The 26,467-nt window shown below is 53.1% G+C and overlaps 1 protein-coding gene across 1 annotated transcript; it reads left to right on the forward strand.

Annotated features, from left to right (window-relative positions):
- Positions 1–390: 390 nt before the first annotated feature.
- On the forward strand, positions 391–13,353 carry LOC144674533 (uncharacterized). The gene is made up of 2 exons (XM_078535835.1): positions 391–593; positions 12,452–13,353. Exon 2 carries the CDS (start codon positions 12,478–12,480, stop codon positions 13,351–13,353), a length of 876 nt encoding a protein of 291 aa, XP_078391961.1. The 5' UTR covers positions 391–593; positions 12,452–12,477.
- Positions 13,354–26,467: the final 13,114 nt, after the last annotated feature.

A 26,467-nucleotide genomic window follows, 5' to 3' on the forward strand; every position in this document is an offset into this window, starting at 1 on the left:
CCGGTGTGAACTTTTGCTCTGCAACCGGTGCAGCTCCAAACACCAACCACCAGCCAAAACTTGACCTGGGGTCTGGGGTGGGTGGGAATGTTTTGGCTGTGATTGACATTAGCCAAGGGGGCCAATCGGGAGCAGAAGGAACTCGGTGGGTGGGTAGGTGGGTGGGTAGGTGGGTGGGGAGGTTTTGGCTGTGATTGACATTAGCCAAGGGGGCCAATCGGGAGCAGAAGGAACTCGCAGGGGGGCGGCGACGGTCAGCCACTCAGGAATCAGTAACAGGCAAGGGCGGGACATTTCCCACCCCCTCTCCCACCCCCTTCTCCCTCCCTCCCTCCCTCCCCCCTCTCCCTCTCTCTGAGTCTCTCATTGTTCACCCACCGGGGCCTGCAGCTGATTTTATTTTCTCTTTGCTTCTGCACATGTCCAGAGGTATAAATAGCCCCCGCGACCCAGTGCCTTTCATTCTTAATTACAGGAAAAGAGCCTTTTGGTTGAATCGAGAGGGAAGCAAGTCAGGGAAACTTTCCACGGAAGCAGAATTTTTATATATATATATATATCTCTGTCTTAGCGGAGGAAGCATTTTAACATTTGTGAGTAAAGCGAAAATGCTGCATTATTTTTCTTATATATAGATTTTTAAAAAGATGCATGGGGTGGGTGGGTTGATACTGAAATGTGTTGTCTATCGGAGCAGAGGCAGTGTCCGGTCCTTTTGACTGCCCCTCCGGTTCATTTGGTAACGTGCCTGCTCAAGGCAGCGGGCGATCGCCGGAGAGTTATACAGCGCGGAAACAGGCCCTTCGGCCCATCGCCTCCGTGCCGGCCACCCAGCCCCGGTTTCCTCCAATCCCCACTTTCCAGCCCTTGCCCCCACCACCCACCTCGCCCTGTGCGCTGTGGCGTTTCAAGTGTTCAGCTAAAATGCTTCTCTGAAAATGTTGTGAGGGTTCCCGCCTTTACCACCCCCCCCCCCCAAACCCCCAGCTGGTGAGTCCCAGATACCCCCTCCCACCCTCTGGGTGAAAACATTTCTCCTCAAACCCCCCCTCTAAACCTCCTGCCCTTACCTTAAACCTATGCCCCCTGGCATTTAAAGGGACACAGTGTGCAAGGGCAGGGGTGGGTGGGTGGGTAAGTGGTGGGTGAGGGTTGTTTGTATTTAAAGACACCACTGGTGATCTTCAGCTAACATCCAATGTGTTCCACCAGTTACCGGCACATCTCTGCCTGTCTTGGTGCGATGGCTGCCTTCATGCCTCCAGGGCTTCCAAGGGTATCCTTTCTTTTAAGCATCCGGTCTACACGTTTCCAATCTTTTCTTCCTATCTGTTTGTTCGCGAGGCCAGCGCTTGTCACTCCATCCCAAATTGCCCCTTGAACCCTGTGTCTTGCTCGGCCATTTTGGGGGGGGCAGTTAAGAGTCAACCACGTTGCTGCCGGTGGGGCAGGGGTGGGGGTGGGATGGGGGGGTGGGCTGGTGAGGTGGTGTGGGGTGGGAGGTTGAGGGGGTGGGTGGGGTGGGGGGTGGTGGTCTGGAGTTACCTGTAGGCCAGACCGGGTAAGGACGGCAGATTTCCCCTTCCCCCTAAAGGGAACTTTTTCTTAATGTTCGTTCCTGGGATGTGGACGTCACTGGCCGGGCCCAACATTTATTGCCCCCTTTGAGAAGCTGGTGGGTGAGCCTGCCATCTCGAGCTGCTGCAGCCCCGTGTGGTGTAGGTACACCCACCGCGCTGCCAGGGAGGGAGTTCCAGGATTTTGACCCGGCGACAGATGCGGGGTTTTTTTTTGGAATAAAAATCGACGATTGTTTCCTGGTCACCCTGACTGAGGCTCGCTTTACAATTCCAGATTTTTATTTAATTGAATTTAAGTTCCACCGGCTGTCGTTGGTGGGATTTAAACTCGTGACCCCACTCCCCACCCCCCTAGTAACTACTAGTCCAGTCCAGTCTCCCCGATTGCGGTAATGTTCATTTTGAAAATCTTACCTCTTCCCCAAGCCTCTCGCCTGTAAAAACATTGATGGAAGATCTGCGCCCTATTGCCTGAGTCTCTGCAGCGTGAGTTGACTGCAATGGGGCAGCTATTGACTTTAGCACCATATTTCCCACCTCTCCCTCCCCCTCCCTTACCCCGCCAACGGCTGTCCATCAATCCCGCTGGGAAAGATTAATGTGTGACCGGGAGCCTCGGATGAGGATTAAGAATGCAAGAACTAGGAGCGGGAGGAGGCCATTTGGCCCCTCGATCGTGCTACCCCTCCCATTCGATAAGATCGTGGCTGATCTGACTGTGGCCTCGACTCCACTTTCCTGCCTGTCCCTCCCCTCCCTCCTCCATAACCCTCGACTCCCTCGTCGATCAAAACTCCGTCTAACTCGACCTCGGATATATTCAGTGACCCGGCCTCCGCCGCTTTCTGGGGAAGAGAATCCCACAGACTGACCCCCCCTCTGAGAGAAGAAATTCCTCCTCGTCTCCGTCTTCAATGGGAGACCCCCCCCTTATTTTTAAACTGTGTCCCCCCTCGTTCTATGTTCCCCGCCCACCCCCTCCACAAGGGGGAAACATCCTCTCAGCATCCACCCCGTCAAGCCCCACCCCCTCAGGATCTTATCTGTCTCAATAAGATCCCCCCTCATTCTTCTAAACTCCAATGGGTACCGGCCCAACCTGCTCAACCTTTCCTCATAAGATAATGCACCCTCCTCCCCCCCCTCCAACACACACCACCCCACTCCCATCCTCCCCTCACCCCCGTCCCAGGAATCAGTCTAATGAACCTTCCCTGAACTGATTCAAATGCAAATCCCTCAGTAGGGAGACCAAAACCAGGTGTGGTACTCCAGGTGTGGTCTCACCCTGTGTAGTTGTACCATACACCCCTACTTTTATATGCCATTCCCCTCGCAATAAACGCCAACATTCCATTTGCTTTCCCAATCGCTTGTGCCATGATATTGTATCATTCCCCTTGCATGCCAACGCCGACAGTGACACGTACCTTTAAGAAGCCGCGTAGTGACATCACTGTGACGTCACCATGTGTACGGCAGGGGGACAAAAGGTGCAGCCTCCGTGTTAGATGGTTCACGATTGCCTCTGATCTCCGCTGCAGATATTCACTTCTGTCTGTGACTCTGCATCATTAAGACTTTATGGACGCCTTATGAGTCAGGCTTATAGCCAAACAATCAGCCTATGTAACTGTTGGGACCCAGGCTAGACCGAGGCTGTACTTTGTTCTTGCTCGTCATAAACTTCACGCAATTGTTTTCGGCCAGTCTCGAGGGGTCAGTCTTGATGTCTGGCTTAGCATTGAGACGGACCCCTTGAGGTCCTCATCGAGACCCGTGACGCTTATGGTGGCAGCAGGCTGTAAGACACCCATGACAGCTTGCTGTACCCGCGAGCTAACGTTTTCTGATTCATGTACCAGGACACCCAGATCCCTCTGCACCGCAGCATTCTGCAGCCTCGCTCCATTCAAATAGCACACTGCTTTTCTATCCCCCCTGTTAAAGTGGGCAAGTTAACCTTTTCCCACCTGCCAAATATTTTGTCCACTCACTTAACCTATCTAAATACCTCTGTGGACTCTTTATGTCCCCCTCACAGCTTATTTTCCTACCTTTATTTTTGTCATCGGCACATTTAAGCTACCACATCTTTCAGCCTCTTCATCCAAGCCTCTGATGTAGATTGTAAGTAGTGGAGGCCAAACCAGAAATACGAACACACGAGCTAGAAGCAGGAGGAGGCCACTCGGCCCTTCGAGCCTGCTCCGCCATTTTACAAGATCGTGGCTGATCTGAATGTAACCTCGACCCCACATTCACGCCGACCATCCGATAACCTTTCACCCCCCCCTCACTTATCACAAATCTCTCTCGCTCAGCCTTAAAAAATATTCCAAGACTCTGCTTCCACCGCCTTTCGAGGAAGAGAGTTCCAAAGACTCACCCCTCTCTGAGAGAAAAAAAATTTCTCCTCGTCTCCGTCCTAAATGGGCGACCCCCTTATTTTTAAACAGTAACCACTCGTTCTAGATTCTCCCACAAGAGGGAACATCCTCTCCACATCCGCCCTGTCAAGACCCTCAGGATCTTAAAGGTTTCAATCAACTCGCCTCTTACTCCTTTAAACTCCAGCGGTTACATAGGAATGTAGGAGCAGGATTAGGCCATTCAGCCCATCGAGCCTGCTCCGCCATTCAATATGATCATGGCTGATCATCCATTTCAATGCCTTCCCCTTCCCCCCACCCTTCATCCCACACACTATCCCCATTTTCCTTTCAGTCGTTGGTATTTAGGAATCTTATCAATCTCTACCTTAACCATACTCAATAACTGAGCTTCCATGACCCTCTGGGGGAGAGAATTCCAAAGATTCACAACCCTCTGAGTAAAGAAATTTCTCCTCATCTCAGTCCTAAGTGGCTCCCCATCACCTTATTTTGAAATTGTGTCCCCTGGTTCTAGACTTCCCAACCAGGGGGAACAGCTGACCTGCATCTACCCCTGTCTGTCCCTTTAAGTAGTTTGTAGGTTCCAGTGAGATCACCTCTCATTCTGCGACCATGACCCTGATCGAGGTGTATAAGATTATGAGGGGCATGGACAGGGTGGATAGGGAGCAGCTGTTCCCCTTAGTTGAAGGGTCAGTCACGAGGGGGACACAAGTTCAAGGTGAGGGGCAGGAGTTTAAGGGTGGGGGTGTGAGGAAAAACTTTTTTACCCAGAGGGTGGTGACGGTCTGGAATGCGCTGCCTGGGAGGGTGGTGGAGGCGGGTTGCCTCACATCCTTTAAAAAGTACCTGGATGAGCACTCGGCACGTCCTAACATTCAAGGCTATGGGCCAAGTGCTGGTAAATGGGATTAGGTAGGTAGGTAGTGTCGGTGCAGACTCGATGGGCCGAAGGGCCTCTTCTGCACTGTGTGATTCTGTGAACTCTAGAGATTACAGACCCAGTCTTCCCCCCTCTGCCCATCCCCCTCCACAGGACAGTCCCGCCATCCCCAGGAACAAGTCTGGTGAACCTTGGCTGCGCTCTCTCTACGCTAGTAATGCCCTTCCTGAGGTAAGGGGACCAGCACTGCACTCAGCGCTCCAGGTGTGGACTAACTGAGGTTCTGTACAATTGAAGCAAGGCTTTGCTACTCTTGTACTCAAACCCTCTTGCGATAAAGGGCCAACACACCATTCGCCTTCCGAATTGCTGGCAGCCCCTCCATGTTAGCTCTTCCAATGACTTGCGGACGAGGACGCCCGGGACCCTTTGCGCATCTACAGGTTCCTTCGAGCCTGTCCAACCCTCTCCTCGTGAGGCAGTCCGCCCATTTCCTGGTACTGGCCTCGGAAACCACTTCACCCAACTAGCCCTGCGATTCAATTGGGCCACAGGGCCTCCCGTGGTTGTCGTGGTCGCTTCGTTGAGGGGCCTCTTAAGGCGGGAGGGAGCGGCAGGAAGGTCAATGGGCCGTTCCTCTTCTTGAGCCATCCCGCTGTCCAATGAGGTGACAGGTGTTTCAGAAGAGTTCAGGAGAATGAGGGGGGGATCTCATAGAAACCTTTAAAATTCGAACAGGGCTAGACAGGGTAGATGCAGGAAGGATGTTCCCGATGGTGGGGGTGAGTCCAGAACCAGGAGGGTCACAGTCTGAGGATACAGGGTAGACCATTTAGGACTGAGGTGAGGAGAACTTTCTTCACCCAGAGCCTGTGGAATTCGCTACCACAGAAAGTAGTTGAGACCAAAACATTGTATGTTTTCAAGAAGGAGTTAGATGTAGCTCTTGGGGTGAAAGTGATCAAAGGGTATGGGGAGAAAGCGGGAGCAGGGCTATTGAGTTGGATGATCAGCCATGATCATAATGAATGGCGGAGCAGGCTCGAAGGGCCGAATGGCCTTACTTTTGCTCCTAGTTTCTAGGTTTCTATGCCTGCCCTGCCTGTCTCGGCCTTCTAAGTTCCAGCTGACCCCCCAGGGTGTTCTTTTCATGGTGGGGGTGGGGTGGTGTTGGGGCGAGGTGGGGTTCCGGGGGTGGCAGTTCAATGAGAAGGACTGCTCCCTGGACGAGGTTACCCACCCCGGCCACCCACTGACCCGCCCGCACCCCACCAAGGCCTCGTTCTGTGTCCCCCCCTCACTCGGGAAGTCACGGCAGCCCTGCCCAGCAACGGTCGAGGTGAGGGGAAAAAGACGTGGGAACTTAGGGGGGAGGAAAACGAGGGGACAGGAGGGCGTGTCCTTCGACCTCACAACCCCCAGTGAGAAGGTAGCGGAATGTCGATGTCCAAAGGGACCCGGGTGTCCTCATTCACTGGAAGCTCGTGTGCAGGCACAGCAGGCAGCTAGGAAGGCGAGTGGTACGTTGGAACATAAACAGAAAATGCCGGAAAGGCTCAGCAGGCCGGGCGGCATCATATTCTTTCTTAAATAAGGTGACCAAAACTACACACGGTACTCCAGGTGTGGCCTCACCAATGCCCTGTACAACTGTAGCAAAACATCCTTACGTCTATAGTGGCATCATATTCTTTATTAAATAAGGTGACCAGAACTACACACAGTATTCCAGATGTGGCCTCACCAACAAAACATCCTTACTTCTATATTCTATTCCTCTCGACAACATTCCTGTCGCCTTCCTAATCACTTGCTGTTCCTGCATTATAACTTTTTGTGATTCATGCACCAAGGGATCCAGGTCCCTCTGTACCTCCGGGTTCTGCAATCTCTCTCCCTTTCAATAATGTGCTGCTTTTCTCTACTTCCTGACAAGGTGGACAAGCTTCTATTTCCCCACATTATACTCCATCTGCCAATTTTTCGCCCGTTCACCTAACCTATCTATATCCCTTTGCTGACCCCTTTAAGTCCCCTTCACAACTCATTTCCTATCTATCTTTGCGTCATCAGCAAGTTTGGCAACCATAAATTCGGCCTAAACAAAAAACAGAAAATGCTGGAAAAACTCAGCAGGACTAACAGCATCTGTGGAGAGAAAGACTGAGTTAACGATTCGAGTGCGTATGACTCTTCTTCAGAGCTGAAGAGAAACGTGATGGAATTGATACTGTTTGAGAGGCAGGGTGGAGCAAAGCAGAAGGTCAGGGATAGGCGAGGGCTCGGGAGAGATTTGACAAAGACGTCATGGACGCCAGGCAAAGTGAGTGTTAGTGGTAGCGTTAAAGACTAGAGAAGGTACTGATAGCGGCATGAAGGTAAGACAGCAGAATGTGTTAATAGGCGAACAAGGGTCAGATTCGAGCCCGGGATTAAAAATGTCTTGCTGCAGTTTTATGGAGCCTTGGTGAGACCGCATCTGGAGTATTCGGCACAGATTTGGCCTCCTTCGCTAAGGAAGAATATGCTTTGCCGTAGAGGGAGTGCAGCGAGGGTTCACCAGGCTGACTCCTGGATTGGCAGGGCTGTCCTATGAGGAGAGATGGAGACCTGTACTCCCCAGCAGTTAGAAGAATGAGAGGCGATCTCATTGAAACATACAAAATTCGACAGGGTGGGTGCAGAAAGGATGCTTCCCCCCCTGGCTGGGGGTGGGTTTAGAACCATGGGACAGGGTCTCAGTATAAGGGGTAGGGCCAATTTGGACTGAGATGAGGAGGGATTTCTTCACTCCGAGGGTGGCAAATCTTTGGAATCCTCTACCCCAGAGGGCTGTGTAGGCGCAGTCACTGAGTATGTTCAAGACAGAGATTGATAGATTTCCGGATACATAAAAACCAGGAGCAGGAGAAGGCCATTCAGCCCCTCGAGCCTGCCCCGCCATTCATTACGATCATGGCTGATCTCAATTCGGCCTCAACTCCAATTTCCCGCCCTCTTCCCCCCATAACCTTTCAACCCATTAACTAATTAAAAATCTGTCTATTTCCTCCTCAAATTTATTCAGCGTCCCAGCATCCACTGCGCTCTGAGGTAGTCAATTCCACAGATTCGCCACCCTTTGAGAAAAGTAATTCCTCCTCATCTCTGATTTAAATCGACCACACCTTAACCTCAAACTATGGCCTCTCGTTCTAGAATGTCCCAGAAGGGGAAACATCCGCTCCACTTCTACTTTGTCCATCCCCTTTAGCATCTTATGTACCTCAATTAGATCTCCTCTCATCCTACTAAACTCTAACCAGTATAGGCCTAAACTGCTCAATCTTTCCCTCAAAAGACTGGGCTGACTAGGCCTGTCTTCGCTGGAGTTCAGAAGCACGAGACGGTGGGGGGGGTGGAGAATCTCATTGTAACGTATAACATTCGGACAGGATACCAGTGACATCGGGGGAAATGGGGATCGTGCGGGAAAGCAGCGTTGAGACTGTGGACCAGCCATGATCTAGTTGAGCGGCGGAGCAGTCTCGAGGGGCTGAATGGCCTACTCCTGCCCCTATTTCCAAAGAAACGTAGAAAATAGGAGCAGGAGTAGGCCATTCGGCCCTTCGAGCCTGCTCCGCCGTTCAATATGATCGCTGCTGATCTGCTATCCCAACACCGCACTCCCACAGTCTCTCCCCCTCCCCCTTGACGCCTTTAGCGCCTAGAAATCTATTTCCTCATTAAATATATTCAGTGGCCTGGCCTCCATGGCCCTCTGTGGTAGAGAATTCCACAGGTTCACCACCCCCTGAGTGAAGACGTTTCTCCTCATCTCTGTCCTAAATGGCCAATCATTATCCTGAGACTGTGACCCCTGGTTCTAGACTCTTCCCCACCCCAGTCAGAGGAAACACCCTCTCTGCATCCAGTCTGTCCATCCTTGTCAGAATTTTATCCGTTTCAATGAGATCCCCCCTCGCCCTCTCATGCTTCTGAACTCCAGTGGTTCCAGGCCTAATCGGCCCAATCTCTTCCCACACAACAATCCTGCCGTTCCTATGTATAAGTTCCTGAGCGGGCTTGACAGGCTGCATACTGTTTTCCCCTGGCTGGAGACTCTGGAACGTGAGGACCGGGGTCTCATGACATCGTAGGATGGTCACAGCACGGAAGGAGTCCATTCGGCCCCTTATGTGCGCACCAGCTCTCGGTCTGAGCAGCTCATCTAGAGCCAGTTCCTCCCCCACCCCCCTCCCCCCTACTCACCTCCACCCAGCCTTCTCCCCGTAACCCTGCACGTTCTTCCTTTCCGGATAATAATCCGATTCCCCGTTAAACGCCTCAATTGAACCTACCTCCCCCGCACTCTCGGGCGCGTTCCAGGCCCTAATTAATCGCTGCGTGAAAGACTTTCTCCTCGTGTCTCCGTCGCTTCCCTTGCCAGTCGCCTTCACCAATTAACTCTGGTCCTCAATCCTTCCACCGATGTGCACCATTTCTCCCTATCCGCTCTGTCCGGACCCCTCATCAAACCTCCTCACAGCCTTCCCTTCTCCATGGAGAATATCTAAACGTCTCCAATCCATCTATGGAAGCAGTCCGTGTCCAAATGCAGCAAGGCCAGGTTTGGGCTGACGCGTGGCGAGTAACATTCGTGCCACACAAGTGCCAGGCAATCTCTGACAAGAGAGAATCTAACTATTGCCCCTTGACATTCAATGGCATTACCATCACTGAATCCCCCCCCACTGTCAACATCCTGGGGGTTACCATTGACCAGAAACGGAACTGGACAAGCTGAGTGAGTGGGCAAATGCATGGCAGATGCAGTATAATGTGGATAAATGTGAGGTTATCCATTTTGGTAGCAAAAACAGGAAGGCAGATTATTATCTGAATGGCTATAAATTGAAAGGGGGGAATGTGCAACGAGACCTGGGTGTCCTTGTACACCAGTCGCTGAAGGTAAGCATGCAGGTGTAGCAGGCGGTAAAGAAGGCAAATGGTATGTTGGCTTTCATAGCCAGAGGATTCAAGTACAGGAACAGGGATGTCTTGCTGCAATTGTACAGGACCTTGCTGAGACCACACCTGGAATATTGTGTGCAGTTTTGGTCTCCTTATCTGAGGAAGGATGTTCTTGCTATAGAGGGAGTGTAGCAAAGGTTTACCCGACTGATTCCTGGGATGGCGGGACTGACATATGAGGAGAGATTGAGTCGATTAGGATTATATTCACTGGAGTTCAGAAGAATGAGGGGGGATCTCATAGAAACCTATAAAATTCTGACAGGGCTAGACAGGGTAGATGCAGGAAGGATGTTCCCGATGGTGGGGGAGTCCCAAGCCAGGGGTCACAGTCTGAGGGTATGGGGTAGATCTTTTAGGACTGAGATGAGGAGAAATTTCTTCACCCAGAGGGTGGTGAGCCTGAGAATTCGCTACCACAGAAAGTAGTTGAGACCAAAACATTGTATGTTTTCAAGAAGGAGTTAGATGTAGCTCTTGGGGCGAAAGGGATCAAAGGGATATGGGGAGAAAGCGGGAGCAGGGCTATTGAGTTGGATGGTCAGCCACGTCCATAATGAATGGCGGAGCAGGCTCGAAGGGCCGAATGGCCTACTCCTGCTCCTAGTTTCTATGTTTCTATATAAATACTGTGGCTACAAGAGCAGGTCAGAGACTGGGAATCCTGCGGAGAGTAACTCACCTCCTGACTCCCCAAAGCCTGTCCACCATCTACAAGGCACAAGTCAGGAGTGTGATGGGACACTCCCCCCACTTGCCTGGATGAGTGCGGCTCCCACGACACTCGAGAAGCTCGACACCGTCCAGGACAAAGCAGCCCCCGCTCGATCGGCACCCCATCCACCAACATTCACTCCCTCCACCACCGACGCACAGCGGCAGCAGTGTGTGTACCATCTACAAGATGCACTGCAGCAACTCACCGAGGCTCCTTCGACAGCACCTTCCAAACCCACAACCGCTACCATCTAGAAGGACGAGGGCAGCAGACACACGGGGAACACCACCACCCAGAAGTTCCCCCTCCGAGCCACACTCGCCGTCCCGACTTGGGAATATATCGGCCGTTCCTTCACTGTCACCGGGTCAAAATCCTGGGAACTCCCTCCTTAACAGCACGGTGGGTGTACCTACACCACAGGGACTGCAGCGGCTCAAGATGGCGGCTCACCCACCACCTTCTCAAGGGGGCAATTAGGCCCGGTCAGCGATGCTTGCATCCCTGTGAATGAATTAAAAAAAAGTCTGGAGTTCCCCGTCCCTGGGACAATTCTCGTGAATCTGTTCCGCACCCTCACAAATGTGTTCACGCACCCCCCCCCCCCCGAAGTGAGGCACCAAGAATCGGCCACTGTAGTCCAGCCGAGGCCAAGCCAGTGCTTTGGACGGGACGACTCCTGGGTCAGCCTTCGGCCGTTTGGTCCTGAGGCGAGACGTTTCTCTGCAGAATCGCGGGAATCGGGTCACAGCACGGGAGGAGGCCATTCAGCCCATCGTGTCTGTCCTGGCTCTCCGAAGGAGCGCGATGCGCCTCGTCCCAGTCCCCTTCACATCTTCCCCACGACCAGCGCAAACCTGTCCCCTTCAGATAATGGTTCAGTTCTCTTTCTTGTGCCTTTCTTCCGCCCCTCCCACCCCACCCACCATCTCAGACAGTGCAATCCAGACCCTAACCACTCAGTCAGTTTTTTTTTAAAAATTTTTTCCTGGTGTTGCCGTCCGGCCGATTTCCCTTCCATCAGTGCCCTCCGGTTCCCTACGTTTTTTATTTGCCAGCGGGGGCCGGTTTGTTCCCCATCTGCTCGGACAGTTGTGGGTCTTTGGGAACTCTCCATTCCGGAGAGCAGTGGATTCTCCGCCCAAGGCTGGGAGCGATAGATTCTCTGGAGGAAGTCGAGCGGAGTGGGTGGGGGTGGGGGGAGACAGCGGCCAGTGGCCAGGTGGTGCTGTCACTGGGCTAGTAATCCATAGGCCCTGAGCTAATGCTCTGGGGGGAGTGGCAGCCGGTGGAATTTAAATCCAATTTAATAAAATCTGGAATTATGAAGCCAGTTTCAGTCACGAGACCGTGATTGTCATTAAAAAAAACCCATCTGGTTCACTCACCTCCCCCATTAGGGAAGGGAAAATCTGCCATCCTGACCTGGTCTGGCCTACACGTGACGCCAGACCGCGCCCCCCCCCTTGCCCCACACACACACACAGCAATGTGGTTGATTCTTACCTTTCCACCCCTGAAACGGCTGCGGGAGAGCCACTCAATTCGTGGGGCAATTAGGGGCGGAGGGGGAGGTAACAAATGCTGGGGCCTCACCAGCGACGCCCACTTCCCTTGGAAAGAGCAAAAGACCAGCCGTTGAGCGGTGGAGCGGGCTCGAGGGGCTGAGTGTCCCCTTACGGCTCCTATTTCTTAGGCTCTTGCGTTGAGGGCGGGAGTGCCGGGCTGGGAGATTTCCTTCCGGCTTTTGCAGAGGGGGCTGGGGGCAGCCATTGGGAATGGACGTTCAGTAGAATTGTCTGTTGTGGGTTTCTGTGCCGTGCTCGCCGCACTGACCTTGGCTAATTCGTTCTTTTTTCAGGGTGTTAAGAAGGCCTGGAGCTGCCGATGGGGAGCCCGAACCGAGACTCGCCCGAGGGCCTGGCGGAGTCGAGCGACGTGCCGGGCCCTGAGTGCCGGCAGACCCTGGACACCGGAGGAGGGGAAGGAAGCAACGGCAGCGGCAGCGACGAGCGACGACACAAGTGCCTGGCCTGCGGGCGCACCTTCAGCCGCCCGTCCAACCTGGCGCGGCACCAGTGCAGCCGGGGCGGCCAGCAGCCGCACCGGTGCGAGGAGTGCGGGGCGGGCTTCCGGCAGCCCGGCGAGCTGTCGGCCCACCGGCTGAGCCACCGCGGCGCCCGGCCCTTCGCCTGCGCCGACTGCGGCAAGCGCTTCACCCGCTCGTCCCACCTGCTGACCCACCGGCGGGTCCACACCGGCGAGCGGCCCTACAGCTGCGCCGTCTGCGGCAAGGGCTTCAACCAGTCCTCCAACCGACTGCGGCACCAGCGCGTCCACGCCGGCGAGCGGCTCTTCGTCTGCCCGCGCTGCGGCGACGGCTTCACTGACTCCTCCACGCTGCTGCGGCACCAGCGGCTCCACACCGGCGAGCGCCCCTTCGCCTGCCCCGAGTGCGGCAAGGCCTTCACCCGCTCCTCCCACCTGCGGACCCACCGGCGCCTCCACACGGGCGAGCGGCCCTACCCGTGCCCCGAGTGCGGCCGCCGCTTCACCCAGTCCTCCCACCTGCTGACCCACCGGCACGTTCACGCCGCCGAGCGCCCCTTCCGCTGCCCGCTCTGCGGCCGCGGCTTCGTCCAGCTCTCCCACATGCTGAGCCACCGGTTCACTCACACCAAGGAGGGCGGCCCACCCAGCCCACCCGGCGCCGAGGAGAGCGCGGGAATCTCCGAGGATTTGCTGCAGCAGAAGCCCTGCTGAACGCTCAGTGCACGCGGATAATGGTGGGAGAGAGGGGGGGAAGGTGGGGCGGGATTGCGGGGGGGAGGTGTGTGGGTGGGTGGGGGTTGGGGTTGGGGTTACTCGATGCGTCCTCCGGCTCCCCGGAGGCAATGGCGAGGCCGCACAGGACTGGAGTCTTTAAATACGCCACATGGTGGCAGTGGGAGATGTCGGGGCAGTGGTTTGATGTGTCCTCTGGTTCCCGGGGGCTAGTGGCGAGACCGCACAGGACCAGAGTCTTTAGATATACCTCAGGATGAGGGGATGGGTGGGTGGGCGGGGGAGGGCGTGCTGGGGGCGGCGGTGCTGTGATGAGCCCTGTGGCTCCCAGGAGGCGGTAGCGAGGCCGCACAGGGGCCTGAGTCTTTGAATAAGCCACGGGTTGGCTGGGGGTGGGGGGGTGCCGTTGGCTGAGCCCTCCATAGAACCATAGGAAAGTTACGGCGCAGAAAGAGGCCATTCAGCCCATCGTGCCCGTGCCGGCCAGAAAAAGATGGAAAATAAACTGGCCGCTCGTTTTAATCCCTCCTTCCGCACCCGGTCCTGGCAGGTTACAGTGTTTCCGATGCAGGTCCAGTTACCTTTTTAAGCAAGTCGAGCATTTCGGCCTCAGCCACCGACTTAGGCAGCGAATTCCAGACGCCCGCCCCCCTCTGGAAAGGTTTTTCCTCACGTTCCCCCCCCACCCCACCTCCCCACTCTAATCCATCCACCAATCACCTTAAATCTATTCCCCACCCTGGTAATTGCCCCCTCAGCCAGAGGGAAACAAGTCTTTCCTGTCTACCCCATCTCGGCCGCCTCACCATTTTGCACACCTCGATTAGGTCAGCCCCCCCTCAGCCTCCCACTGCCCTCAAGGAAACAACTCCGGCCTATCCAAATCTCTCCTCAGCCTCCAGGCGAGACCCCACAGGAAATGCCCCGTGGGAAGAGCGTGGGTCCTCCGGGCCCCCAGGAGGCAGCAGTGAGACCCGCACAGAACCCCAAAGTCTTTAAATATGCCTGGGGCGGGTGGCAGGGTAGGGCCACCATATAGAAACACTGCCTCCCCTCCCACCCCGAGCTTCTCCTCCACCCCCCAACCTGCTTAGACACCCCAGCACGTTCCTCTGTGGCTGCTCTTGTGGTGCTGTACCTGCAGGGTAACCACACCCAGGAGACAGTGAGGCAAAACCCCGGTTCGACCCGGAGGACTGTGCGTCGCTCTGGCCGCCACACCTCAGGGGAGGACACACCGGCCGCGGAGGGAGCGCGGCGCAGCTTTACCAGACTGACACCTGGACGCCCAAGGGTTGAATTAGGAGGGGAGATCACACCACCCAGGGCTGTGTTTCATGCTCTGCCCGGTCAGGGTTTGTTTGTGCTGGGGTTTTTATTGTTTTGTTTTTTGGAAACAACGGTTGTATTTCTGTCTTCTTGAATGGAGAAGAGGGAACCCGGCTAGGGCAGAGTAACACACACACACTCATAGACACATAGATACAGACACACACACACACCCACAGACACACACCCACACACACACACCCATAGACACACCCACAGACACACACACACACACACACACCCCCATAGACACACCCACAGACACACATCCACACACACACACCCATAGACACACCCACAGACACACACACACACCCCCCCATAGACACACCCACAGACACACACGCACACACACACCCCCCCATAGACACACCCACAGACACACACCCACACACACACACCCATAGACACACACACACACACCCACAGACACACATAGACACACCCACAGACACACACCCACACACACCCATAGACAGACCCACAGACACACACACACACATAGACACACCCACAGACACACACACACACACACCCATAGACACACCCACACACACACACCCATAGACACACACCCATAGACACACCCACAGACACACACACACACACACACCCATAGACACACCCACAGACACACACACACCCATAGACACACCAACATACACACCCACAGACACACCCACAGACACACCCACAGAGACACACACACACACACCCAAAGACACACCCACAGACACACACACACACACACACACACCCAAAGACACACCCACAGACACACACATACACACCCATAGACACAGACACACACACACACACACCCATAGACACACCCACAGACACATAGACACACTCACACACACACACACAGACCCCACGGACACACACACACATAGACACACCCACACACACAGACAACTGGGTTACGGCAACACAGGGACCTTTAAATAAGGAACAGGAGGAGGCCATTCAGCCCCCTTGAGCCCGTTACACAGGAATGGGAGGCCTTTCAACCCCTTGGGTCTCTTCTGCCAGGGCCGATTTGTAGTTCAGTCCATTTTCTGACTCTCTCTCTCTCTTCTCTCTCTGTGTCAGTGTGTCTCTCTCTCTCTCTGTCAGTCTTCTCTCTGTCAGTCTCTCTCTCTGTCAGTCTCTCTCTCTGTCAGTCTCTCTCTCTGTCCCTCTCTCTCTCTGTCCCTCTCTCTCTCTGTCCCTCTCTCTCTCTGTCCCTCTCTCTCTCTGTCCCTCTCTCTCTCTGTCCCTCTTCTCTGTCCCTCTCTGTCTCTGTCCCTCTCTTGTCCCTCTCTCTCCCCTCCCTCTCTGTCTCTCTCTCTCTCTGTCCCTCCCTCTCTCTTTCTCTCTCTGTCCCTCTCTCTCTCTCTGTCTCTGTCCCTCCCTCTCTCTCTCTGTCCCTCCCTCTCCTACTCTCTCTCTGTCCCTCTGTCCCTCCCTCTCTCTCTCTCTCTGTCCCTCCCTCTCCCTCTCTCTCTCTCTCTCTGTCCCTCCCTCCCTCTCTCTGTCCCTCCCTCTCTCTCTCTGTCCCTCCCTCTCTCTCCCTCTCTCTCTCTCTCTGTCCCTCCGTCTCTCTCTCTCTCTCTGTCCCTCCCTCTCTCTCTCTCTCTGTCCCTCCCTCTCTCTCTCTCTCTGTCCCTCCCTCTCTCTTGCTGTCTCTGTCCCTCCCTCTCTCTTTCTGTCCTTCCCTCTCTCTCTCTCTCTGTCCCTCCCTCTCTCTCTCTCTGTCCCTCCCTCTCCCTCTCTCTCTCTCTCTCTCTCTGTCCCTCCCTCTCCCTCTCTCTCTCTCTCTCTCCCTCCCCCTCTCTCTCTCTCTCTGTCGCTCCCTCCCTACCCATTGCTCGCTCCCTCCCTCCCCGTCGTGCTTTCTCTCTCTCTGTCTCTCAACCCTGCTGAATCCTTTCATCACCTTAAACGCTCAGATTAGATCTCCTCTTGACCTTCCCCACTCTGAGGAATAAAAACGCAGCCTATGGAATTAAACCTGATCCGTTAACACCCATTGGGGGCTCCCGGTGAGACTCTGGCCAATCCGTGCGAGGCTCCGGAGGTAGCTCGGGGCTGATGAGGAGAGTTTCAGACTTGCAGCTCTGGCCTGGGTCACTGAGCATCACGTGTGAACGGGACTTTGTTTATTTGCGGAAAGCAATTGGGGCCGGCAGAGCTTTGGAGGTGACGGAGTTTCCGTGGGGGGTGGGGGGAAGCTGGGAGACCAGTCAGGAGCATGTGGGAATAGTTATGTCCAGAGGCCAGAAAGGTACAGATGAGGGTCCCAGTATCCGAGGAGCCGGGACAGGGGTGCAGACGGGCGGGGCTGCGGAGGTTGGAAGTCTGGGGAAGTGGCAACGATGAGGACCTGGGTGTTGGAATCTTGCGTCAGGGGATTGGAGTGCGGGAATAAGGAAGTCTGGCTGTGGTGGTTACAGGGTTTTGGTGAGACCGTGTCTGGAGCGGAGAGCGCGCTGTGTGGCTTTGGTCTCCGCATTTGAAGGAAGGACAGACTCGCCTTGGAGGCGGAGCAGAGAAGGTTCACTCAATGGGTTCCCGGGATGAGGGGGAGTAGGGTTAGAGAGGGGGGTTGTCCTGCGACGAGAGGCTGGGTAAAACCAGGCTCGGAGTCTCCGGGAATCATGGAGAACGAGGGGCGAGCTCGTCGGGACCTACGCGGTTCTGAAGGGGGGGGGGGGTTCGAAAGGGCGGACGCCCAGATATCGTTCCCCAGCTGGTCCCGGGGAATCTAAAACACCCCGGGATGGGGGTAGGGAGGTGAGGGGCAGAGTCTCGGGATGAGGGGGCCGGACATTTTGGGGACGAAGACGAGGAGGAATTTCTTCACTCAGAGGGGTTTGTGAATCTTTGGGATTCTCCACCCCAGGGAGGGGATTGTGGATGATCCATCGTTGAAGACATTTAAGGCCGGGACGGACAGATTTCCGGACTCTTGGTGGGGGGGATCGAGGGATATGGGGAGCGGGGAGAGCGGAGCCAAGATCTGGCGCGATCGTACTGAACGGCGGAATAGGTTTGACAGGCCGTGTGGTCTATTCCTGCTCCCACTTCTGGTATCCTTGAGTCAAATTGGACTTCGAGGTTGCACAAAGGCTGGGTGAAGCTCAGGGAGGGTGGGTGGGTGGGTGATGAAAGCACAGAGTTTGTGGCATTGTTCTTCCCAATCTTCAGAGGAAATCGATGCTCAAATAGGAATCGATTTCGGGATGGAGAAAGGGAGCGCGGTGCAGAGATCTAAGTGGCGTCAGCGAACCCAAGAGAGCTGACCCCTGCATCTGTGAATGATGTTAACAAGAAGGATCACCGTAACCTCGTGACTCCTCTTGCCTTCAGGAACCAGAGCGTACGAGTTAGGAGCAGGAGAAGGCCACTCGGCCCCTCCAGCCTGCCCCACCATTCAATAAGACCACGGCTGATCCGATCGTAACCTCGACCCCACATTCCCCCCCCGATAACCTTTCACCCCCGAACATATCAAGAATCTATCCCGCTCCGCCTTAAAAATATTCCAAGACTCTGCTCCCACCGCCTTTCGAGGAAGAAATTTCCAAAGACTCACCGCCCTCTGAGAGAAAAAATTTCTCCTCGTCTCCATCCTAAATGGACGACCCCCTTATTTTTAAACAGCGACCCCCCCCCCCCAGTTCTAGATTCTCCCACAAGAGGAAAAATCCTCTCCACATCCACCCTGTCAAGACCCCTCAGGATCTTATATGGTTCAATCGAGTCGCCTCTTACTCTTCTAAACTCCAGCGGATACAAGCCCGGCCTGTCCAACCTTCCCTCATAAGACAGGCTGCGCATCCCTGGTATTGGTCTGGTCAACCTTCTCTGAACTGCTTCCAACGCATTCACATCCTTCCTTAAATAAAGAATGACACTACGCTGGTCTTTAATTGACAAATGTATTTGACAGACAAACAAAAGCCAAGTCGGTAGTAGCCGTAACTCGTATTTTTTTTCAATAGCTGTGAAGTGTTTTAGGAATTAATATAGTTTACAACTAATGTACAAAACTGGAATAAAGATATTCTTCTTAAACAGGGATCTGCTTCTTTTCTTTGAATATAGAAGACTCTGGTTTTTATTATTTTTTTATTCTTTCACTGGATGTGGGCTTCGCTGGCTGGGCCCAGCATTTATTGCCCATCCCTAATTGCCCCTTGAGAAGGTGGTGGTGGGTGAGCCGCTGCAGTCCCTGTGGTGTAGGTACACCCACCATGCTGTGAGGGAGGGAGTTCCGGGATTTTGACCCGGCGACAGTGAAGGAACGGCCGATGTATTTCCAAGTCGGGATGGTGAGTGTGGCTCGGAGGGGAACTTCCAGGTGGTGGTGTTCCCTGTGCGTCTGCTGCCCTCGTCCTTCTAGACGGGGGCGGTCGTGGGTTTGGAAGGTGCTGTTGAAGGAGCCTCGGTGAGTTGCTGCAGTGCATCTTGTAGATGGTACACACACTGCTGCCGCTGTGCGTCGGTGGTGGAGGGAGTGAATGTGGATGGAGCGCTGATCAAGCAGGGCTGCTTTATCCTGGATGAAACAAACTCTGCAATTTGAATATGACTGGCTGTTAAATAATAATTGTTTTAGGAAAGGACTCTATAGGGATAGTGACACCTGAGCTCAGCACAGTGTGAGATCCGGGCAGGGCCAGTGCAGGAATCACAGGGGGCTTCTGCCTTGCGACCACACCACCCTCCCACTCCCACACGCACCCCTGCTCCCCCTCCCACCCCCCCCCTTTCAGGGCCATTTCGCCCCCCCCAAGCCTCCATTTTCAGCCATGACCCAGTTAAATGACAGAGCAGGCTCGAGGGGCCGAATGGCCTACCCCTCCCTGTGTTCCTCAATTATTAGACTTAAAGCGGTTAGAAGCATTAGTTCTGCCTTTAGAGTCACAGGGTTTTACAGCAGGGAAAGAGGCCCATCAGCCCATCGTGTCCGAGCCGGCCATCCAGCCCCTATCTACTCTGATCCCCATTTAACAGCACTTGGCCTGTAGCCCTGTGGGCTGCGGGGTATCAAGTGTTCATCTAAATGCTTCTGAAATGTTGTGAGCATTCCTGCCTCTACCACCCTTTCAGGCAGTGAGTTCCAGATACCCCACACCCACTGAGTGAAAAAATGTTTTCCTCAAATTCCGTCTAAACCTCTTGCCCCTTAGCTCAAATCTATGACCCCTGGTAATTGACCCCCTCCCAAAAAGAAAACCCCTTTGTTTACCTCCGATTGGTGATTTGATACCATTGCTTTGGTCCACAGTCCTGAGGTCAAAGTGTCCTCAGCATTGCCACGTGTCGGCCTCTCGCTGTGTGAACATGTATTAACACATTAGTACATGTTAATACAGGTTGAAGTCCTTCCTACCAACGGAATATGGCCTTGCTGGTTCATGTACTGTCAAAGGCAGGGAAGCTTCAGGAAGGGAGCAAAGTGCGTTGAAACCCATGAGCTAAGGTTTTTTTTATCATTCATTCATGGGATGTGGGCTTCGCTGGGCCAGGCCCGGCATTTATTGCCCCGTCCCCTAGTTGCCCCCTTGAGAAGGTGGTGGGTGAGCCGCCTTCTTGAACCGCTGCAGTCCCCTGTGGTGTGGGTACACCCACCGTGCTGTTAGGGAGGGAGTGCCAGGATTTTGACCCGGCGACAGTGAAGGAACGGCCAATATATTCCCAAGTCGGGATGGCGAGTGTGGCTCGGAGGGGGACTTCCAGGTGGTGGTGTTCCCCGTCCGTCTGCTGCCCTTGTCCTTCTCGATGGTAGCGGTCGTGGGTTTGGAAGGTGCTGTTGAAGGAACCTCAGTGAGTTGCTGCAGTGCATCTTGTAGATGGTACACACACTGCTGCCACTGTACGTCGGTGGTGGAGGGAGTGAATGTTGGTGGATGGGGCGCCAATCGAGTGGGGGCTGCTTTGTCCTGGATGATGTCCAGCTTCTCGAATATTGTGGGAGCTGCACTCATCCACGCAAGTGGGGAGTGTCCCATCACACTCCTGACTTGTGCCTTGTCGATGGTGGACCGGCTTTAGGGGGGGGAGTCAGGAGGTGAGTGACTCTCCGCAGGATTCCCAGCCTCTGATCTGCTCTTGTAGCCACAGTGTTTATATGGCTGGTTCAGTTCAGTTTCTGGTCAATGGTAACCCCCCCCAGGATGTTGACAGTGGGGGGATTCTTCCTCAGTTCCTTGGTGGTTTCCCTCGAATTTGGGTTTGAAACTCAATTCCCAATTTCCGATAATAAACCACGATGGGAGCCTTCCCAAGTTTCAGCTGTTTGACACGGTGAAGCAGTAATCAGACGGGCTTAGTGGACATCTGCTAAGTACGGACCGAATGCATTTCTGCATTTTGATCGTTTTCTGCTCTGGTCCCGCTTCCTCACCACCAGCCGACACTGCAGGCTTATTGATGGAAAGGGAGCCGGAGTGAGGCAAACCGAACTTCTTCATCCTCCCACCCGCTGTCTGTCCAAAAGCAGAGGCACTTTTGAATTATTTTTAAAGTACGTTGTGTGAGTGTTTCCCCAAGCCCGCATTCTGTGTGGTCTACTTTTATACGCAGCCATATAAATACTGCGGCTATACAAGCAGGTCAGAGACTGGGAATCCTGTGGTGAGTAGCTCACCTCCTGACTCCCCCAAATCCTGTCCACCATCTACAAGGCACAAGTCAGGAGTGTGATGGGACACTCCCCCCACTTGCCTGGATGAGTGCGGCTCCCACAACACTCGAGAAGCTCGACACCGTCCAGGACAAAGCAACCCCCACTCAATCGGCACCCCATCCACCAACATTCACTCCCTCCACCACCGACGCACAGTGGCAGCGGTGTGTGTACCATCTACAAGATGCACTGCAGCAACTCACCGAGGCTCCTTCAACAGCACCTTCCAAACCCACGACCTTTACCATCTAGAAGGACAAGGGCAGCAGACGCACAGGGAACACCACCACCTGGAAGTTCCCCTCCAAGCCACCCACCATCCTGACTTGGAAATATATCAGCCATTCCTTCACTGTCACTGGATCAAAGTCCTGGAACTCCCTCCCTAACAGCACTGTGGGTGTACCTACACCACATGGACTGCAGCGGTTCAAGAAGGCGGCTCACCCATCACCTTCTCAAGGGGGCAATTAGGGATGGGCAATAAATGCTGGGCCCAACCAGCGATGCCCACATCCCATAAATGAATAATAGAAAAAAAAATGCAGCAAACTCTCTTTAGAATTAACCCAGGAGGTTCATTTATTTCACATTCAAACCCGGGGTAAGGGGTGGGGAGAGGGGTTGTGCAGAGGAAGGATGATTGCACACACACACAACAGCAAAAGAACCACAGATATGAGTATTAGTATTCATATCAGTTTGGTGCAATACCATGGGAATGAGGGTAGCCATATCATCCCTCACAATTTTAACAATCACTAGGCCCATCATAAGGTTCAAAAGACTATGCGCGAGTTCCTCTTAAACTTTGAAACATTAAAGACCCTGTGGAATCTTGACAGGTGTTTTCCACAGCAACTGGCAAAGGCTGAGTTGTTTAAATCCCAGCGGGAAACTTGAGCAACTGTGAAAACCAATATTTTCGATTGGTATGTTTGAGATGCAGCTCTAAATTCAGGAATAAGACCACCAAGCCTCAAGAGATTTTTTAATATAAAACTAAATTAAACAGTTATTAATTTGACAATAAATTTAAACACATACACATGTCTACAAATTACTACCATAATAACTTTTAATCAAATCCCCAAATTGATCATCCCCAGGTAAATCTTCACCAAGGCAACAATAACCCATAGACGTTAAACAGACACCAGGCAAAGCACATTAGACCTTACAAATTCTAAATGAGGTTCCTTTCAATTTGCAGATGCAGTTGTTGGCTTACAGGCTGGTTAGATCTTACATGCCTCTCCCACACACAAACTCCAGTCTGTTTATACCTAGCTTCTCCTTTAAATGTAAATTTTCCATTGTATTACAAGGTTTTAAAAATTTCACCTCTCCTAACAATAACCCATTCCACCAATTTTATTAGTAATATAAACATATTGCTTGGCGTCTCCTAGTTAGGTGCAAGATTTTACCCATTCTTTTGAATGGTTTATTCAACAAATGCAAATTTACACTTTACCTTCTCCTCCTTCCGTTTATCTAATTAACATCTCAAACAACTATGCATGACTAGCTGGCTGCAGTCCAATTAAGACGCACAGACACACACATAGACACAGGCCTTACTACAATCCCAATTTAAAAATAATTTCCAATAACATTATAGACATTAGTATCACTTCATGACACTGGGTGGATGTGGAGAGGATGTTTCCTCTTGTGGGAGAATCTAGAACTAGGAGGGGGGTGGGGGGTCACTGTTTAAATTTAAATCCCATTTAGGATGGAGATGAGGGGAAATTTTTTTCTCTCAGAGGGCAGTGAGTCTTTGGACTCCAAAGGCGGTGGAAGCAGAGCCTTTGAATATTTTTAAGGCAGAGGTGGATGGATTTTTGATAAGTGGGGGTGGGGGGGGCGGTGAAATGTTATCAGAAGTCGGCATGTATGTGGAGTTCAGGTTACAATCAGATCGGCCGTGAGCATATTGAATGGTGGGGCAGGCTCGAGGGGCTGAGCGACCTACTCCTGCTCCGAACTCATATGTTCGTAAGGGTCTCAGGGTGTTGCCATGCCAATCCTGGGCCAGATTCCCACTCTCAAACACAAAGAGCCCTGCACACCCAGAGCAACAGTTGACCTGGTACAAACTCTAACCCCACCACGTCACCCACGCACCCCCCAGCTCTGGGTTTCGGCCCGCCTCTTGCCTCCTCTTTTGACTTATTCAGCTTCCTGTCTATGGCATTATGGAGGATATCGGACAGGTCAGACGGATGGTCAAGCATCTAGCCCAACATGCTGGGTGACAGCGCAGCCAAATGTTCACTGCTCATCAACCTCCAATGACTGGTTCTCCCTCCTCCACCACCTCCCCCTCCCCCCAACCCTTGCCACCCCTCCAATCATAGATTCTGCCTCCGGGGGAGCAGCAAGGTCAGGAGAGAGGGAGCCTGTGATTGGAGGAGGTGGAGCAGCCAGTGCGGGAGCTGCAGAATCTGCGATTGGAGGAGCAGTTCTGTCTTTCCCCTGCGCTGCTCCTCCAGTCACTTTCCTACAGTCAGTTCCCACTCTCAGCAGCCGTCAGTTTAACTGTTTAACCTCACAGTTGCTGAGACTGGAGAAGACCTGGGCGGTACCTTTTTTCTTAAAAGCCCGCCAGAAAGCCACGAAGGTCAGAAGCAGCAGTTCCTACCCGCAGTGACACTCCCGGTCCTTTTTATTTCATAGAAAGCCAGTCTTCAGGTGGAAAGGAAGATGCCAATCTTCCGAAACCCCAATGTCCGAAATTCACTATTCTCTCTCTCTCCCTGTGTATGTGATGTGTGTGTCTCCCTCTCTCCCTGTGTGTGTGATGTGTGTGTCTCTCTCTCTCCCTGTGTGTGTGATGTGTGTGTCTCCCTCTCTCCCTGTGTGTGTGATGTGTGTGTCTCTCTCTCCCTGTGTGTGTGATGTGTGTGTCTCTCTCTCCCTGTGTGATGTGTGTGTCTCCCTCTCTCCCTGTGTGTGTGATGTGTGTGTCTCTCTCTCCCTGTGTGTGTGATGTGTGTGTCTCTCTCTCCCTGTGTGATGTGTGTGTCTCCCTCTCTCCCTGTGTGTGTGTCTCTCTCTCCCTGTGTGATTTGTGTCTCTCTCTCTCCCTGTGTGATTTGTGTCTCTCTCTCTCCCTGTGTGTGTGATGTGTCTCTCTCCCTGTGTGATTTGTGTCTCTATCTCTCCCTGTGTGATGTGTCTCTCTCCCTGTGTGATTTGTGTCTCTCTCTCTCCCTGTGTGATGTGTCTCTCTCTCTCCCTGTGTGATGTGTGTCTCTATCTCTCCCTGTGTGATGTGTCTCTCTCCCTGTGTGATGTGCGTCTCTCTCTCCCTGTGTGAATAGTGTCCCTCTCTCCCTGTGTGATGTGTGTCCCTCTCTCCCTGTGTGATTTGTGTCTCTCTCTCTCCCTGTGTGATGTGTGTCTCTCTCTCCCTGTGTGTGTGTCTCTCCCTGTGTGTGTGATGTGTGTGTCTCTCTCTCTCCCTGTGTGTGTGATGTGTGTGTCTCCCTCTTTCCCTGTGTGTGTGATGTGTGTGTCTCTCTCTCCCTGTGTGATGTGTGTGTCTCGCTCTCTCCCTGTGTGTGTGATGTGCGTGTCTCCCTCCCTGTGTGTGTGATGTGTGTGTCTCCCTCTCTCCCTGTGTGATGTGTGTCTCCCTCTCTCCCTGTGTGTGTGATGTGTGATGTGTGTTTCTCTGTCTCTCTCCCTCTGTGTGATGTGTGTGTCTCCCTGTGTGTTATGTGTGTGTCTCTCTCTCCTTCTGTGTGATGTGTATGTCTCCCTCCCTCTGTGTGATGTGTTTGTATCTGTCTCTCTCTGATGTGTGTCTCTCTCTTCTTGTGTGTGATGTGTGTGCATCTCGCCATGTGTGTGATGTGTGTGTCTCTCTCCCTGAGTCTGATGTTTGTGTCTCTCTCTCCATGTGTGTGCATGATGTGTGTCTCCCTCCGTGTGTGTGCATGATGTGTGTCTCCCTCTCTTTCTCCCTGTGACTGTGATGTGTGTGTGTCTCTCTCTCTCTGTGTGGTATGTTTTGTCTCTTTCTGGTGTGTGTGCATTCCCTTTCTCTATCTGTTTGCTCTCTCTCTCCCTGTGTGATGTGTGTGTGTCTCTCTCCCTGTGTGATGTGTGTCCCTCTCTCCCTGTGTGATTTGTGTGTCTCTCTCTCCCTGTGTGTGTCATGTGTGTGTCTCTCTCTCTGTATGATGTGTGTCTCTCTCCCTGTGTGTGTGATGTGTGTGTGTCTCTCTCCCTGTGTGATGTGTGTGTGTCTCTCTCCCTGTGTGATGTGTGTCCCTCTCTCCCTGTGTGATGTGTGTTTCTCTCTCTCCCTGTGTGTGATGTGTGTCCCTCTCTCCCTGTGTGATTTGTGTGATGTGTCTCTCTCTCTCCCTGTGTGAGTGTGTCCCTCTCTCTCCCTGTGTGTGTGTCTCTCTCCCTGTGTGATGTGTGTCCCTCTCTCTCTCCCTGTGTGATTTGTGTCTCTCTCTCTCTCCCTGTGTAATGTGTGTCTCTATCTCTCCCTGTGTGATTTGTGCCTCTATCTCCCTGTGTGATTTGTGTCCCTCTCTCCCTGTGTGATTTGTGTCTCTATCTCTCCCTGTGTGATTTGTGTCTCTATCTCCCTGTGTGATTTGTGTCTCTATCTCTCCCTGTGTGATGTGTGTGTCTCTCTCCCTGTGTGATGTGTGTGTCTATCTCCCTGTGTGATTTGTGTCTCTATCTCCCTGTGTGATTTGTGTCTCTATCTCCCTGTGTGATTTGTGTCTCTATCTCTCCCTGTGTGATTTGTGTCTCTATTTCCCTGTGTGATTTGTGTCTCTATCTCTCCCTGTGTGATGTGTGTGTCTCTCTCCCTGTGTGATTTGTGTCTCTATCTCTCCCTGTGTGATTTGTGTCTCTATCTCTCCCTGTGTGATGTGTGTCTCTCTCCCTGTGTGATGTTTCTCTCTCTCCCTGTGTGATTTGTGTCTCTATCTCTCCCTGTGTGATTTGTGTCTCTATCTCTCCCTGTGTGATGTGTTTCTCTCTCTCCCTGTGTGATGTCCTTGTCTCTCTCTCCCTGTGTAATGTGTGTCTATCTCTCCCTGTGTG

Source organism: Cetorhinus maximus, unplaced genomic scaffold, assembly GCF_964194155.1.
Source record: "Cetorhinus maximus unplaced genomic scaffold, sCetMax3.hap1.1 HAP1_SCAFFOLD_687, whole genome shotgun sequence".
Classification (NCBI taxonomy): domain Eukaryota; kingdom Metazoa; phylum Chordata; class Chondrichthyes; order Lamniformes; family Cetorhinidae; genus Cetorhinus; species Cetorhinus maximus.